Here is a 14,614-nt window from a genome sequence, read left to right as displayed (position 1 = left end):
GGCCAGCAGGGGTCCCCACCGTGAGGCTGGGCGCCCCACTCTGACCAGAGGTGTGGGAATCAGCCCACCCACTTCTCTCCCACCCGCTGCCAGCTATGAAATGGGAACCAAGCTGCCCAAGAGTCAATCACTTTTCTGATGGTTTATTTTATCCATCTTTGGTAACAAATGGCTGCCATCAGCTAAGCTTGCTTTCCGCTCAGCCGACGAAGTCAGTTGGATCTGTCGCAGTACCTGATGTGTAAATTATTAGAAGCTGACTTACGTTGGACCGGCTGCCTCCAGGCGGCACCGGGTTAATCATTGTGTAGATGTTGTCACTGGAATTTGTTGAATCTGTAGAACAGTGGAAACCCGCAAGTCGGAGTGATTAATTCACTTCTTAATTAAAACAAACTCATGGCACTTGAACTCATTCTTTTGTATTTTATCACCTAAAATTTCCTCTAAGTACCACCATTTTCTGGCTAATTTGTATTTAATGAAGATTCACAAAGTTTTTAATCACAGAAAATTCAACTGTGAAAACCACTCAACCCTGAAAGGAAGGATTTCAGGGTGCCTGGAAAGCAATGTGGACATGGCAAAGCCGTCTCCCCCATCGCAAACCAAATCTGGTCCCCAGACACTGCCTGGCAATGCAGGGGCGGCCAGACCACCACCTGTGCTCTCCCCGCAACCCCGCCCGGCATTGTTAATCAAACTGGGAAAGAGAAACACCACAAGCTGATGGGGCCACCCTGCCAAGCTGATGGGGCAGGAGGGAGAGGCAGGGATGGGGCTGGAGACGCAGTAACATATGGAGTGGTTTAATGTGACCCAGTCTGAATGTAGGTCATGCAGCTCATAAAAATGCAGCAGCAGAAAGAGGGAGCAGGAGCGGGAATATCACGGTCGCCGCCAGATCCACCCTTGCCACTGAGCAGCTTCCCTGCTACGGGGAGCTGAGGGGATGGGAGAGAGGGACTCCTCCGTGTCCCCAATTAGCCAGAAAAGTCTCCTTAGGAAATCAGCTAACATGTTTATATCAGGAGCAGGCACCATATTTCTCGGGCGGAAATCCAACTACGTCTCACTTTTTATTTTGGAGGTGGGTAAAGATAGTATGTTGAATTCCTTCTAGTTGATGGTACGCTACTCTTAGCAGGCAAAAAACACAGGTGTGTGTGTGTGTGTTGGGTATGAGCACATGCCCTCTTCCGATTACAGAAAAGGGGAAATCTAGACACTCAAGAGGCATCACACTGTAGAGTCCTGGTCCCAGGATGCCAAAACCCAAAAGCCCCTTTTCAGTCATCTAGAGAAATGACAACCAGGACAGGATTCTCTCTGATCAGTGGGAGCCAAAAGCGGTGAGACCCCTTGTTCCCGGATCTCCTTGCTCTGCCCTGTCCTTTCACTGGAGATAAGGAGTGACCCGGCTGAGGCCACATCGCAGGTTGGTGGCACCGGGGCCTCCTGCCCACTAAATCCCTGGTGCCAAGATGCCGGGTGGGGGGTGCACTGCTCAAGAAGAGCGGCTTGCAAGCCCTGGCTCTGCACCCAGGCCCCTCCAGGACTCCCTACTCCCTCAGCGGCACCCCTCCCCCAGCATTCTTACCTGCAGGACTAGGCATGATGGGTGTTCCTGGGGGGCCGCCACCACCAGGGGGTCCCTGGAGATGAGATAAAAACGGACATCAGAAACCCACGGTAAAAAACCCATGATGACACACGTGGGGAGATCAGCGGCCAGTGCTCACCCGGGGCCCAGGTGTTTAAGGCTTGGGGGCACTGGATTCCCCCTTTCCTTTCTTTAAACCAAGAGGTAGCCGTGGGCGTGCGTGTATGCTCACACACATGGGGACCAGTGAAACCAGAGGCCTGTAGTGGAAGCTGACTGGCCTACTGGTCAGTCCCCCGAATGGGGGTCCCAACTCTGGGTCTTGTTTGGGGACTTCTGGGCCACCAGAAAGTACAGATACCTGAATATTGACAGCAAGTTCTAGCACAGTTTGGAATCTGTGCTCAGAATATGTTGTGAAAGGAAAGAGACAGGGCCCCCACCCCGCCCCAAGTACTCTTGTACACACAGTCACATGGGGTTAGACATGCAATGCCCCAAACCTGCACACACTTACCACGTAGGTGCCGGGTGATGAGGAGGAATATGGAATCTAGAAACAAGAGGGGGATGAGCCACACCTCAGAGACACCTCCTCTGACAGGCAACGAGTGCTCTACCTTCCAAATCCTTTGGGCGACACAACCCCACTCTTGATGGGAAACACACTGAGCCAGCTGGTAAGTGTCTCTAGGGGGGCCAGGGATGTGAGCCAAGTCCAGTTCCTATGCTGAACCAATCCTGAGAGCCTTGGCAGGGAGCCTTGGGGGGCCATAGGCGCGGGAGACCCTCCAGTTCTAGGACAGGAAAGTGAGAGCTTCCCCCACCCCCGGCCTCCTGCCCTGGACTGTCTGTGCTGAGCCCCTTCCCAGCTCCTTTCTCTGAATGCTGGAAGCCAGCTCGGCCAAGGAAGGGGAGGTCGGCAGGAGCCTCTACACAGACAGAGCTCTGAGCCCGGCTCTCAGCTCACACCTCAGCTTCTGCAGAGCAGCGGGGAGAGCCCCTGATGGCCCCAGCGTGATACTCCCAAGCCTCCCCTTACAGGTGGGCTTCTCCTTGGAAGCATCAGGTGGAATCCTGCCGCATCCCACTCCCCATGACACCTCCAACCTGGGGACAGGAACCACCCTGCGCCCTAGAACCCAGTCCCTCGCAGACAGCGCCCCCCGCCAACCTGGGTACTCACTGAGTTAGCACTGTTAGGATTGGGCCAGGGTCTGCCAGCTCCCGGGCCCCTGACAGAGGGAGAGAGAGATGGAGACAATGAGAAAGATGCTGTAAGCACCAAGGGGGTGGTGCCAGCGGGGTCAGAACAAGAGGGCTGAAATCACTAACAGGAAGTCCTTCATACAGTCCTAGAGCTGTTCTGGGGTAATAATGTGTAGTTCCGTGGGTAGAAATCTATAGATTCCTATAAATTATGTGCAAAATTTGTGAAAATAATATTTCCTCTGCACATGCATTTTCCTAGGAAGGGAATACAGAGATTCTCATAGGGATCAACTACCGCAAAGGGGCTACACCACTGAAGCCCTGAAAGAGTGATCAACCGTACAGGGCTTCAAATCTTGACCCTGCCACTTATTGAGCTGTGTGAGCCTAGGCAAGTTACTTCACCTCTCTGTGCCTCAGTTACCCATCTGTCAATAGGGGTAATAATAAGCACCTCACAGGGTTATCATGAAGATTAGGTGAGCTAATCCATGTAGCAAGCTTGGAAGACTGCCCGGCACAGACAAGCACTACATGGGGGTGTATGAGGTCTCATCACCGGTATGCTCAACACCCTCACTTTACTGATGAGAGACTGAGGTCCAGAGAGGTGCCAGTAATTACTCCCATCACACGCCTCTCAGGGGGAGCAAAGGGCGGGGAAAGCCATGGGCTCTGAGCCGCCAGCAGGGCGGTTGGCCTTACATGTTAATCCCGGGCATGGCGGGGCCAAGGGAGTTGGGTGGTGGTCTCATGCCGCTGCCGTAATTCTGCAACGATAACCAAGCGTCAGTCTATGAGAAGGAGAAGGGGAACCGGAGAGAGAAGGAGGGGGAAAAACAAACAGAACATAAGCGAGAGGGTTAGTCTGTGAAAAGGATCTGATGAGAAAGTAATACATTCATTAAAAAAATGCAGGGAGGGAACCAACTGACAGGAACCACAATGACAAGCCAGCACAGAGGGACAGTCACAGCTTTAGATGCATCTTCAGGGGTTTCAGGATGGGTCTCTCGAAAGCACATGGGCATCCAGGAAGGAGCTCATGATGCCGGTTGGCACCTGCCCTCAGGTCTCAGGCAGGAAAGGGGAAGAGACTCAGTAACAGGACCAGCTGGTGACCACCACCCACCTTAGAAATCTGGGGAGAAGAAATCGCCAGCAGGCTGGGGGCAGGGCTGAGTCAGCACGTGGAAGGGGAGGCGTACTCCTAAAAGGCCTGTCCCGCACCCCGGCGTCTACAGACCCCACCCTGCCCCAGGTCTGGGCTGTCCCACCATACAGTCACCTCATTCAGGTGTCAGCACGTGCGGCCCTCAACAGGCACAGTACTGGAGGAGCAGGAGGAAAACTCTGTCTCCCTGCTCAAGGGAATCACTGCTCCATTTAAGAGAAGAGTCTACACAGAACTTGGAAACTTGTAGGAGTCCCAACTCAGCTCGGCACAACCCACCATGGCAGTGGGATGGGTCAGAGCAACCGGACCAAGTACCCAGGCCTTTCACCTGGCTCATCTCCTTCACCACTGCTCCCCGACTCCCCTCTTCCAGAGCTATTTTCTTCGCAGGAATAAATATCTTGCCTTCCTTCTCCACTTGGCAGGCTCCTACACATCCTCCAATACCCAGATCAAACAGCACCTCCTCTGTGAGGCCTTCCCTGCTCATCCCGTGGGGTTAACTGCTCCATCCTAGTCACTCCCAGAGTGCCTTGTAATGTCCTCCCCCAACGGCCTGCAGCACTCTGGCTTATGATCGTGGCCACATGTCCATTTCTCCCACTGGACTCTGAACCCCTTTGGAAGGTGGGAACTCTATCTTACTGATCTTCATATCCCCCGTCACTGCACACATCAGCTGGCACAGACTGGGCGCTGAATCATCAATGGAGTGAAGAAGTGAATGAGTGGAAAGTAACATGAGGCTGGTTGTAGCTTGAGCTCTGCCTTTGTAGGAGAAAGTAGTAGCTGGTGGAATTTTGATGGCAAAGGAACAGCCAGCATTGGCCGTTTTTTACTGAGCACATAACACATACAGTCTCTGGTTTGGACCTTGTAACGATGACATGAAGCTGGTATTATTCCCATTTTATAGAAGAGGAGACTGAGGGTCTAGGGGGAGAAAGATGTGCCCAAGTTCACAGTCAGCTAATGTCTCTGCTGGGGTTTAATCCTGGATCTGCGAGCCTCAGGGTCTGCTCTCTACACCACACATCTGGGAGGTGGGGAGGAGGGTGGGAGTGGGGACACAACAGGAGGCTCAAGGGCCCGAGCTGACAAACAGAGCCGCCATCAGGCTAGTGGCAGGTTCTCCAGCCAGGGACCATCTCGGGACCACCTCCTTGGCTTGGTCACCCAGAGAGGGGTTTGGAGTGAGAGTGTCCAGACAGGGTGTGCACAATGACAGCAGCAGCGCCAGGCTGGCTGGCAGACAGCAAGGCCTGCAGTCGGGGGAGGGTGGCCACGGAGGGCTCCTCGGGCAGCCGGCATCCCCTGTGCCTGCTCAGGGCTGAGTCCCTGGGCCAGAAGACACTCACCTGCCCTGGAGCAAATATGCGGCAAGATCAGTGAACAAAGGGGCCAGTCCCTCCCTATAGACGATGTCACGCGTGGTGAGCAGAGCCACAGATTTGAGGTCAGAACACGGAGAGCCTGCGCCAGCACAGCCTGACTCTGGGCAAACCACACAAATAACAATGCTTCCTCCGTGCCAGGCTGTGCTACGGGCTTAGTATCACCTACATTTAACCACCACCACCTCACTACTATCCCCACTTTAAAGACTAAGACACTGAGGCGCAGAAGCAGAGTGATGGCCCCTCGTGCAGCTATGATCATGGCTTCAGAGCTGCAACCCCTCCGCTGTGCTGCCTCGTCCATAAGATGGGGACAAAGAGCCCCCAGCCTTACAGGGCCGTGTGAGGATCAAATGAAATGATGGCTCTGAAGTGCTCCCTCAGCCCTCAGAGGTGTGTACTGATTTGGGATGTTAGCAGAGCAAACGCCAAAGCCTTTAATGCTGCCTTAAGCGTGAGGTCTTAAAGGGCCCTTTCTAAGCCCACGTGCAGTTACTAAATCCCCTGTACAAATCTCAGCCTCGCTTCCGCTGCTCCAGAACAGGAAGCTCACCACCTCCCCAGGCAGCCCACTCTTCCACTGTGTGCAGCCTGGCCAACCAGAAAGGTCTTCCAGATAGAGAGTGAGATCTCCTCCGGGGGCTGCAGCTGCATCCTGCTCCCTCTCACACCCAGGAGAGCGGCCGGCACTGTGGGGATGGAGTGGAAGGCTGGCCTGGGGGCCGGCGGGAGCCCAGCACGTGGCAGCAGAGTGCGGCGAGGAGACGGTTAAGCACGGTGCTCACTCCTGAAAGGCGTCCGGACACGCAGCCCCTCAGGGGAGGCTCCGGGTGCACCACCTGCTGCCCTAACCCGACCCCCTCAGGAGCCTCCCAAAAGCCGGCACGGCCGCTGCCCAGGAGGGAGCAGGCCTGCCAGGTCCTCCCTCCTGCAGAGGCCCAGACCCTGACCGCCACTTACATGTTCCCACTTCGCAGATGACAAGCTGGAGGCCCAGAGAAGCCAAAGACTCGCCCAAGGCCATACAGTAAATCAGGGGTGAAAGTAAGGCTGACAGTCAGGTTCTGGAGGCAAGTTTTCAAATCAGAGACACTGGCCTTTTCACAGAGGATGGGAGGGCTTAGAAGCACAGCTTCACGGACTCAGTAGAAATGGTTCTCTCTTCTCCCAGTGCCCACCTGCCCGCAGCACTGGGTTCTGAGGTGTGGCCATAGCCAGACACCCCCTCTTCCTCTGTCCTCAGCACTACTCTGCAGGGACGGGGCAGTTGGAGACCTGGGAGGAGTCCTTGGTGCAGCCGTGGAGCCGGCCACATCCACAGGGGTGTGTGCATGTGTGTGTCTGTCTACCTCCCCACACCCACACCTTGTCCCGACGAGGGCGCTCCAGACCCTGGGCAGAGGGGCTGATCCGTGGTCAGGAACTATAAAGGGTCAGGCCCCACCCTCTTGGTCTCAGTTCTGCGCTCTTGGGCAAGGTCCACAGCGATGCAGAAAGGCACCCTGCAGCTGGCAGGGGCCGGGGGCTGCTTCTGCTTCCTGCAACTCCTTGGCACAGGGGCTCTTTTTTGATGTTGCCTGGGGCCCAAAAGAATAGTCTTTAGGACAGACCTGTCAAAGGGGTCTCCAGGTTGCTGGGCAGTTTCCTGGGCTTTGGGCCTGCCCTCCACCACCTCTAACCATGTAGCAGCCTGGCCAGCCCCACTGGAAGGTCTCCGAGGAGCCATCAGGGAAAGTGCCTTGAGTGGCTCCACTCTCTCCTCACCAGCCCAGGGTGCCCTGGCCTGGTTTACGATCCTTCCATCTCTTTCTGGGGTCTCTGCTCAGAGGCATTGAGCTTGGACTGTCCTGGCTCAGTGGGGAGATGCAGCTTCTCCTGGTGGCACAGGACTGTCTCTAGGGATGGTGGATTATCCTTCACCTGAACATTCTGAAATGCAGACAAGCCAGGTTGGCATCTGATTCTAGGCTGTGCTGACCCCACCCCAACCAGAATACCAGACGCGCTGCAAGTGGCATCCGCGAGAGCCTTCAGAGCCCTGCCAGTTTCAGCCTCACCCCAACAGGATTCACTTTTGAAAAACTGAGCCAGAAGTTCTCACCTGACACAGGCATAGGCATAATTCTTTAAAGAGAGAATACAATTATTAAGTGGAAATACTACCTCCTTTCTCCACTGGCTGCTTCACAAAACCAGAATAAAATCTGCCTGAGGCACTGAGGGCAAAGGGCAGGGTGATGCCTAGTTTGCTGGTTCCTTTGTGACATTTAGGTCAAAATGATACACAACCTCAAAAAGTATGATGTTACTCCATTCGGTTTTGAAACCTACAAAGTAGCCCCAAGACCACACTGTACCTATTCTTTGTTCAGAAATTTCTAGAGTGGTCCCACTATTAGAAATCTTATTCTCCTCTTGGAATAACAGGCTGAAGTTTTCCCACCTCTGTGTCCAGTCTCAGCACGGCCCTGTGCATGCAGTGGTGCTTACTAAAGACTGCCTGAAGGGGCTTGGTCGCCTTTCTTAACAGTCCAGGCATGGCAGAGACAGGGCTCCCTCCCTAGGCCCAGGCTCTAAGGAGGAAATGGGATCCGTGCAATGCTTTGCGGAGCCTTGTGCTGCGGTCTGTCTCACAGCTGCTGTTTCACGCAGCCCCATGATGAGCCCTGTGAGGTCATCACCTGGCCACCCATTTTGCAGATGAGGGACTGGAGGCCCAAACAGGCTGAGCTGAGGCCAGGACGGTGTTCCTAGCACTAAGCTCATCCCTCTCCTGTCCACTCTGAGTGATCAGGGCAGCACCCTCAGGGGACAGAGAGAAAGGGCTTGGGGGGTAGGTCCTGTCCTCTCCCTACCCTCAGCTTGGGGGTCTAAAACTTCCACGCTCTACGATGCCCACTCCTTGGCTGACCCCAGAACCTGCAATCCATCTCATACCCCAATCTTGCCCAGGCCCAGGCTCACGCAAGGCCAGGTCTTTCTGCCCCCAGTGAGGGGCTGGTGAGGACATCCGGGTTGCTCTAAGGGAGGTTTGGCTCTGGAATTTAATACTGCACCCTACCCAGAGGGGCACAAGTGATATGGGAAAGGAAGGAAACAGAACACTAATTAGAAAAGATACATGCACCCCTATGTTCACTGCAGCATTTTTTACAATAGCGAAGATATGGAAGCAACCTATCCATTCATCTTGGATAAAGGAAATGTGGTAAACACACACACAGAGGAATATCATTCAGCCATAAAAAAGACTGAAATCTTGCCATTTGTGACAACATGGATGGACCCTGAAAGCATCATGCTAAGTGAAATAAGTCTGATAACGAAAGACAAATACCGTATGATTTCATTCATACGTGGAATCTAAAAACCAAAGCAAAGGAACAAACATAACAAAACAGAAGTAGTTACAGATACAGGGAACAAATGGGTGGTTGCCAGAGGGGAGGAGGGTGGGGGTGGGGGTGGGCGGAGGAAACAAATAGGTGAAGGAGATTAAGAGGTAGAAACAACCAGTTGCAAAATAAAATGAGTCATGGGTATGAAATGTATGGTGTGAGGAATACAGTCAGTAACTACATAATATCGTTGTATGGTGACACATCATAGTAACTAGACTTACTGTGGCAATCATTTTGAAATGTCCAGAAATACTGAATCACTATGTTGTGTAACAGGAACTAACACAGTGTTGTAGGTCAATTATACTTCAAAAACAGATGAACTCATAGAAAAAGAGATCAGATTTGTGGTTACCATTGGCAGCAGGTGGGGCTGAGGAGGTTGTGGGGGGAGGACAGGATGAAGACAGTCAAAAGGCACAAACTTCCAATTACAAGATAAGTAAGTACTAGGGATGTAACATGCAACACGATAAACAGAATAAACACTGCTCTATGTTATACATGAAAATTGTTACGAGTAAATCCTAAGAGCTCTCATCACAAGGAAAAAACATTTTTTTCTATTTCCTAATTCTGTATCAATATAAGATGATGGATGTTCACTAAACTTATCGTGGTAACCATTCATGATGTATGTAAGTCAAATCATTATGCGGTACACCTTAAACTTACACAGTGCTGTATCTTAATTATATCTCAATAAAACCAGAAAAAAAGAAAAAAAAAAAAAAGGAGAGATGTTTTCAGAGCCCCTGAGGTTGGCGGGGTGGAAAGGGTCAGCTGGCCTCACCGCAGGGCTAGCCTCTCCCTCCCCTCTGGGCACCGACCTCGGAGCCTACGAGAGCTCCACCCCTGTACCCTGCTTGGTGAGGCCAGGAGGGCCCTTTTCAGCAAGACCTCAGCCTTCAGGACCCCCACCCTCTTTAAATGTGCCATGAGAGTGTGCCAGACTGCTGCTCAGGGACATGGACACGACGAAACTCCCGCTAAGCCAGCAGGAAGTCCTAGACTTCGGGACACTCTGCCCTCGGTCCGTCTGATAATTATCCATTCCCAGCTTCTGGAACCTCAGTATTACTACAGACTTAACAAGCTGTTAATGACCTTTGCCAGAAAAAATAAAAAGAAATGCGAAGCAATCACCAAACCCAAGCAGCTCGAGTCCTGAACACTGGTTTTAAGGCCCCAAGTTGGAAAACACGAACTGCTTCCTAAGAGGCTACCCTGGGCCAAGCATCGCGCCAAGAACTTGAGCCTCCTCCTTTCAGCAACCGTACAAGGAAGTACTGGTCTCCTTCCCATTTTACAGATGCAGCTGCTCAGTCTCCAAGAATCAAGAGGGGTGGGTGGTGGACTACTCCATCCTCTTGCGTCCCCTAGACCCCCCCACCCCCCGGACATCCTGAAGTCCATGGGCACTGCTTATTTCCACACCAAGAGTATCTCTAGTGTGTGGCTGAGGAATCTGAGAGTTTCTGACTCAGGAGAGGGAACACTTGGCTTTCAGACCCTGCCACCCCTCCCACGGGTTCCTGCGGAGGTCAGCTCAAGCCGGCCGCCTGGCAGGAAGGGGCCACTCTGGTAGCTTAAAAGGAGCTGGTGAAAACACAAGCTCTGGGGGATTTGAGGAAAGAAAAGAAAACTGGAGCTGCAATTGGTGTGGGCTTGCTTCCTTTTAGGATTAAGGGGCCAACGAAAGACAAGGACCTCCCTAAAAATCTTTCAACGCCACAGATGTTGCTGCCATCACCGAGAAGAACGCGGCAGCTGGGTGTGCTGTAAATACAATTCCAGACACAGTGGAGGGCTGTGGGGTGTGGCAGACGCCTCTTTCTCCAAAAGGGAGGCATGTGTGCGTGAGTGGGGGCATGACCTCACCCCCAGGGAACCGGAAACCTGTGCAGGGGCCCAGAGCATCCCAACAACGACAAGCAGGAGTGGGAGAGACAAGCAGGCCTCCAGGCAGGGCAGAAAAGAAGGGAAGGAACACCCTAGAACAAAATCCTCCTGCTCTCACTGTGAAATGCCCCTCCCCTTACTCAGACTTCTGGCTTTAGATAGTCAGATACCAGAGAAATCCCAAGGAGGACAGAGCACAGCAAACTCTCTGCCACAGCGCCTGCAGGACCCAGAGCCGTGTTCAAATACTCAGAAGAGCGGGAGCTAACTGTGAGAAGGTGCTGGAACAGGAATGGCCTGCCAGACCCCTGTCTGATGGTGCTGTGGGACCCCGGACCTGTGGGTATGGAGCTGTGTCCCAAGGAGCAACCGCTGTGCTGCTGCTATAAAGGGGTGGGCAGGGCACTTGAGATAATTTCCTCTAGAGGTTTCTAAACTGTCGTTTTTGGCAATGGAGCCCCTCTGGGCAAAAGAAAGCTTAGGCAGGAGCTTGGTATATGAAAATGACAAAAGCTCTGAGTTGAAGGGAGCACCGGGGCCCTGGCAGACCTGGCTCCTCACAGCTGGGTGGTACCACCAAGAACCACAGCTACAGATTCACCCCCCCACTGGACTGGCGGGGACGCTGGGGCCTGCTGGGGCCACCGAGGTGAAAGTGATTCGTCCAAAGTCAGACAAATGGTGAGTTGCAGACAGAATAATGTAATATCCTGCCTTGGGTCCCAACAAACTGTGACCGTTGAGCCAGCTCAGGCCCACCCCACCTCCCAAGGGTGGGAGGAAGCTTTGGGGACCCACACTGCTGCTCGGGGACATAGACCCCTGCCTTCCAAATTCCTCAAATCCCTCCCATGGAAGGCTCCCAAATGCTCCTCTTCCCCAGCTCGCTGGGGGTCCCCTCAACTCTGCCAGGTGGGCTGCCCAGCTGTGGGCATAACGGGCCGCTGGGGCCCTGGTCACACCCTCTCCCCTCACCCCTCCGAGCTGCGAGACATGGAAAGACTAACAGACTTGGAAAGAGGAGAGAAGGCGGGTGCACACAGATGGCCGGGAGATGGACAGACAGACAGGCGGTCGGTTACCTGTGGGCCGGGCCCCATGGGCCCCATGCCTCGGGGAGGGTTCATTCTCTGCATTGATCCTCCCATGTTGGGGTGCCCTGCGTGACAGAGCGGGTGAGCCGTGAGTGGCAGGAGGTGGAGGCAGACAGTGGCGGGGGGAGTCCCTCCCGATGCCCCCCCCACCCCGGTGGCCCACCCTGCCTTGTCTACCTTGTTGTCGCGTGGGATCCATGGAATTGGGCAGCAGTGGCTGTGTCCCAGGAACTCCTCCCGGAGGCTGAAAGAGACGTAAGACCCGAGGTGAGTGGCTGCCCCCCGGAGCTGGGGACAGAGGGGAATGCACCTGCCTGCCCAGGCTCCCCACCTGACCATTTAGGGCCACTCATGGCCTCCCCGAGACCGCTCCTGCTGCCTGCCAGCTGGGGGGTCCCCGGGCAGCAGCAGTCAGCTCCAGCTGGCGTTACGGAAAACTGCAGCATGGGTAGGTCAGCATGGGGGCTTCATCTCTGGGAGAGGAACCATGGCCCAGCGCTGCCGTCTTGGCAGGTTTGCATACCTGCCAGAGCCCAGTCACACTCTGGCCGGGCCACCAGCCACACCCCCTCAGAGGCAGCACTGCTCCCTCCCTCCCTTTTACCACCCAAACTCCAGCTAATGCAGTTTAGGCCAAACCCTGTCTCTCCTTTGCCTCGTGGAGAGTGGAGATATAACTCGTTTTATCCCCAACTCCCAACTGTGGGGACCCGAGAGACCCACTAGCTAAAATCCTGCCACCGTGGGAGGTCCTTTTTCAAGGGGGCAGGGGAGGAGGCGGCTTTTGAGATTTAGACGAGGGAGCTGAGGTCCAGAGGCCTGAGGGCCCTCAGTCAGCCCTCAGTTGCCTGCCGGCAGAGCCAGGAAGAACACCGGGGACCCTGACCCCAGGGGTGGAGGAGGCAGCCTCTAGGAGAGAGTGAGCAGGATGCTGAGTGACAACCTGCCGCCCAAAGCCTGGTGCACGTGGCACACGCTGGTGTGACTACTACAGAGGTGAGGACGGGGCCAGGGGTTTCCTGAGTGAACGCTTGGCACACTGGCTACGAAAACCCCTTCAAAGCGATTTATTTGAGACTGAAGTTATTTCAGCTGCAATATGAAAAAAGAGGAAAGAGCTGGGGGAGGGGGAGGGAAAAGGGAACTTTGCTTTTAGAACCCCATGCCTTAGGACTAAGCACAGGCCCTTGGCTTGGAGAGGAAAGCCTCTGTGAAAGCTGGGCACCTGTGATGGAGACCTCCACCCCCGCCCCCCGCTTCGCCCAGGGTCCCCCAGCCCCGACTGTGCTGTGGGGATGATGGCCGAGTGGGGAGCGGCTGGCCCAACAGGAAACTCCAAACCAGTTCTGGAACGAGGTGGTGGGAAACAAAGGGACAACTTCTCACTGTTTAGCTTCAGAATGGCCTGTGTGTGTGTGTCTGGGTAGGGGGAGGCTTCTGGGAGCGCCATGCAAGCCTGCGGGTACTTGCTGTTTGAGAAGTGGCATCTGGCACCTGCTGCTTCCATCTGCCTGGGGCTGCGGAGTGTCCCTCTCTGTGGCCCTGGGTTTTAGCTGTTCCGACCTCTTGCTTTCTCCCAGCTCTGCTTCCTCTCCCGAGTTCCCAAGCTCTGAATCACTTGGCTGGTTTGTGTCTGCCCACTTGGGGGTCTGGGATATTTCTCGAGCCTGGTTTCAGGACTCCGAGAGGACACAGGAAGACCTGCCACTGAGGCTGTTTGGTCTGGGGGCTCCTGGGATGTTGAGATGCCAGGAGACCCCCACCCCAGGCCTTGGTAAGCCCCCATCTAACTCTGATGGAGTGGCCGTAGGGGGTTGGACAACCACTTCCTTTCCAGGTAGCCCAGTGTTGACCACTAGTTCTGGCCGGAGGCTCTTCCTTGGGTTCCCCTAACCCTGCTGTGTGTCAGAACTCAGGAGCAGAGCAGGGCTTCCCGGAGGCCCAGAAGGGACCCGGGAGTCACTTCCCTCACTGGAGTGACCCTGAAATGAGGCAGTCTGGGCCTCCTCTACCAGGGAAGGAAGGTGTGCAACAACCAAGGTAAAAGGGGCCGCACTGCAAGGGCTGAAGCCCTCAGGCGTGAGAAAGGAGAAAAGTAACGGCTCATATATGGGACTGCAAGCACGAGCCGTGCACACACCCTTGGGGCCTGCTGGGGAGAGAGGTGCTCTGGGGCTGTCCCACAGGCTCCTGGAAGTAGGCCAGCCTACAGCACCATGGGGCAGGCGCAGGAAGTGTCTGCCCAGTGAACGGACAAATCCCACCAGAATCTGCTGGGTCACTCAGCTGCCTGCCCGAGTCCGCGGGCTGGGTGGGGTAGGGGCTCCGCTGGGATGTGATGTCAGGGCTGCCTGACAACCCCAGACTCTAGCTTTCCTCTCCTTAACCCTGCTGAACACCACTGCTCACCGCCCACCCATCTACCCTGGCTTGAAACACCACAATGCTCTCTGTACAAGGCTCCAAACCCCTAGCCAGGGAGGCAGATGGAGGACGGCCTTGCAAGGCTTTAGGGCCAGGTCAACGACCCTGAGCTCCTGGTCTCCCTAAGTGCCCTTCTCATTGCCCTAACCCAGGAGGTCACGTGGGCCTGAGCTGCTTCTGCTTCCTCCTCCTGCCCTGGGGAAGGCTGAGCTAACGGGTGGCATAGAGGCTTCTGTGGGACCAGCAGCCCCAACTGAGGCACTCTCCAAGAGATGCCCAGGGGCAGTTCCTGGGACAGGGACACATCCCCCCTTGGAGGACAGAAATGTCTTGAGTCCACAGGAAGCTGGAAATCGGTATAGATTTCCAATGGGGGAGTGGTGGGGAGGTTGGCCTGATTGATT

The 14,614-nt window shown here is 54.7% G+C and overlaps 1 protein-coding gene across 15 annotated transcripts in view; it reads right to left on the bottom strand.

The window, feature by feature from the left end:
- SSBP3 (single stranded DNA binding protein 3) overlaps positions 1–14,614 on the bottom strand; it is a 162,864-nt gene that overhangs the window by 9,285 nt on the left and 138,965 nt on the right. For 9 of the 15 annotated variants that reach the window (XM_082430261.1, XM_082430270.1, XM_082430273.1 and 6 more), the window contains 7 exons: positions 11,964–12,030; positions 11,775–11,851; positions 3,521–3,609; positions 2,790–2,838; positions 2,121–2,156; positions 1,601–1,655; positions 266–336 (listed from right to left, as the gene is read on the bottom strand). In XM_082430261.1, coding sequence (XP_082286387.1) covers positions 266–336; positions 1,601–1,655; positions 2,121–2,156; positions 2,790–2,838; positions 3,521–3,609; positions 11,775–11,851; positions 11,964–12,030 — 444 coding nt within the window. The remainder of the gene's footprint in view (positions 1–265; positions 337–1,600; positions 1,656–2,120; positions 2,157–2,789; positions 2,839–3,520; positions 3,610–11,774; positions 11,852–11,963; positions 12,031–14,614) is intronic. The other 6 variants (XM_082430268.1, XM_082430275.1, XM_082430271.1 and 3 more) reach the window with 1 other exon arrangement.

The sequence above is a fragment of the Balaenoptera physalus genome (genome assembly GCF_965194825.1).
Source record: "Balaenoptera physalus genome assembly, chromosome: 1".
Lineage (NCBI taxonomy): Eukaryota > Metazoa > Chordata > Mammalia > Artiodactyla > Balaenopteridae > Balaenoptera > Balaenoptera physalus.
Note: the sequence above shows the minus strand (reverse complement) of the source record. Positions and strands in the feature narration are given on the sequence as shown.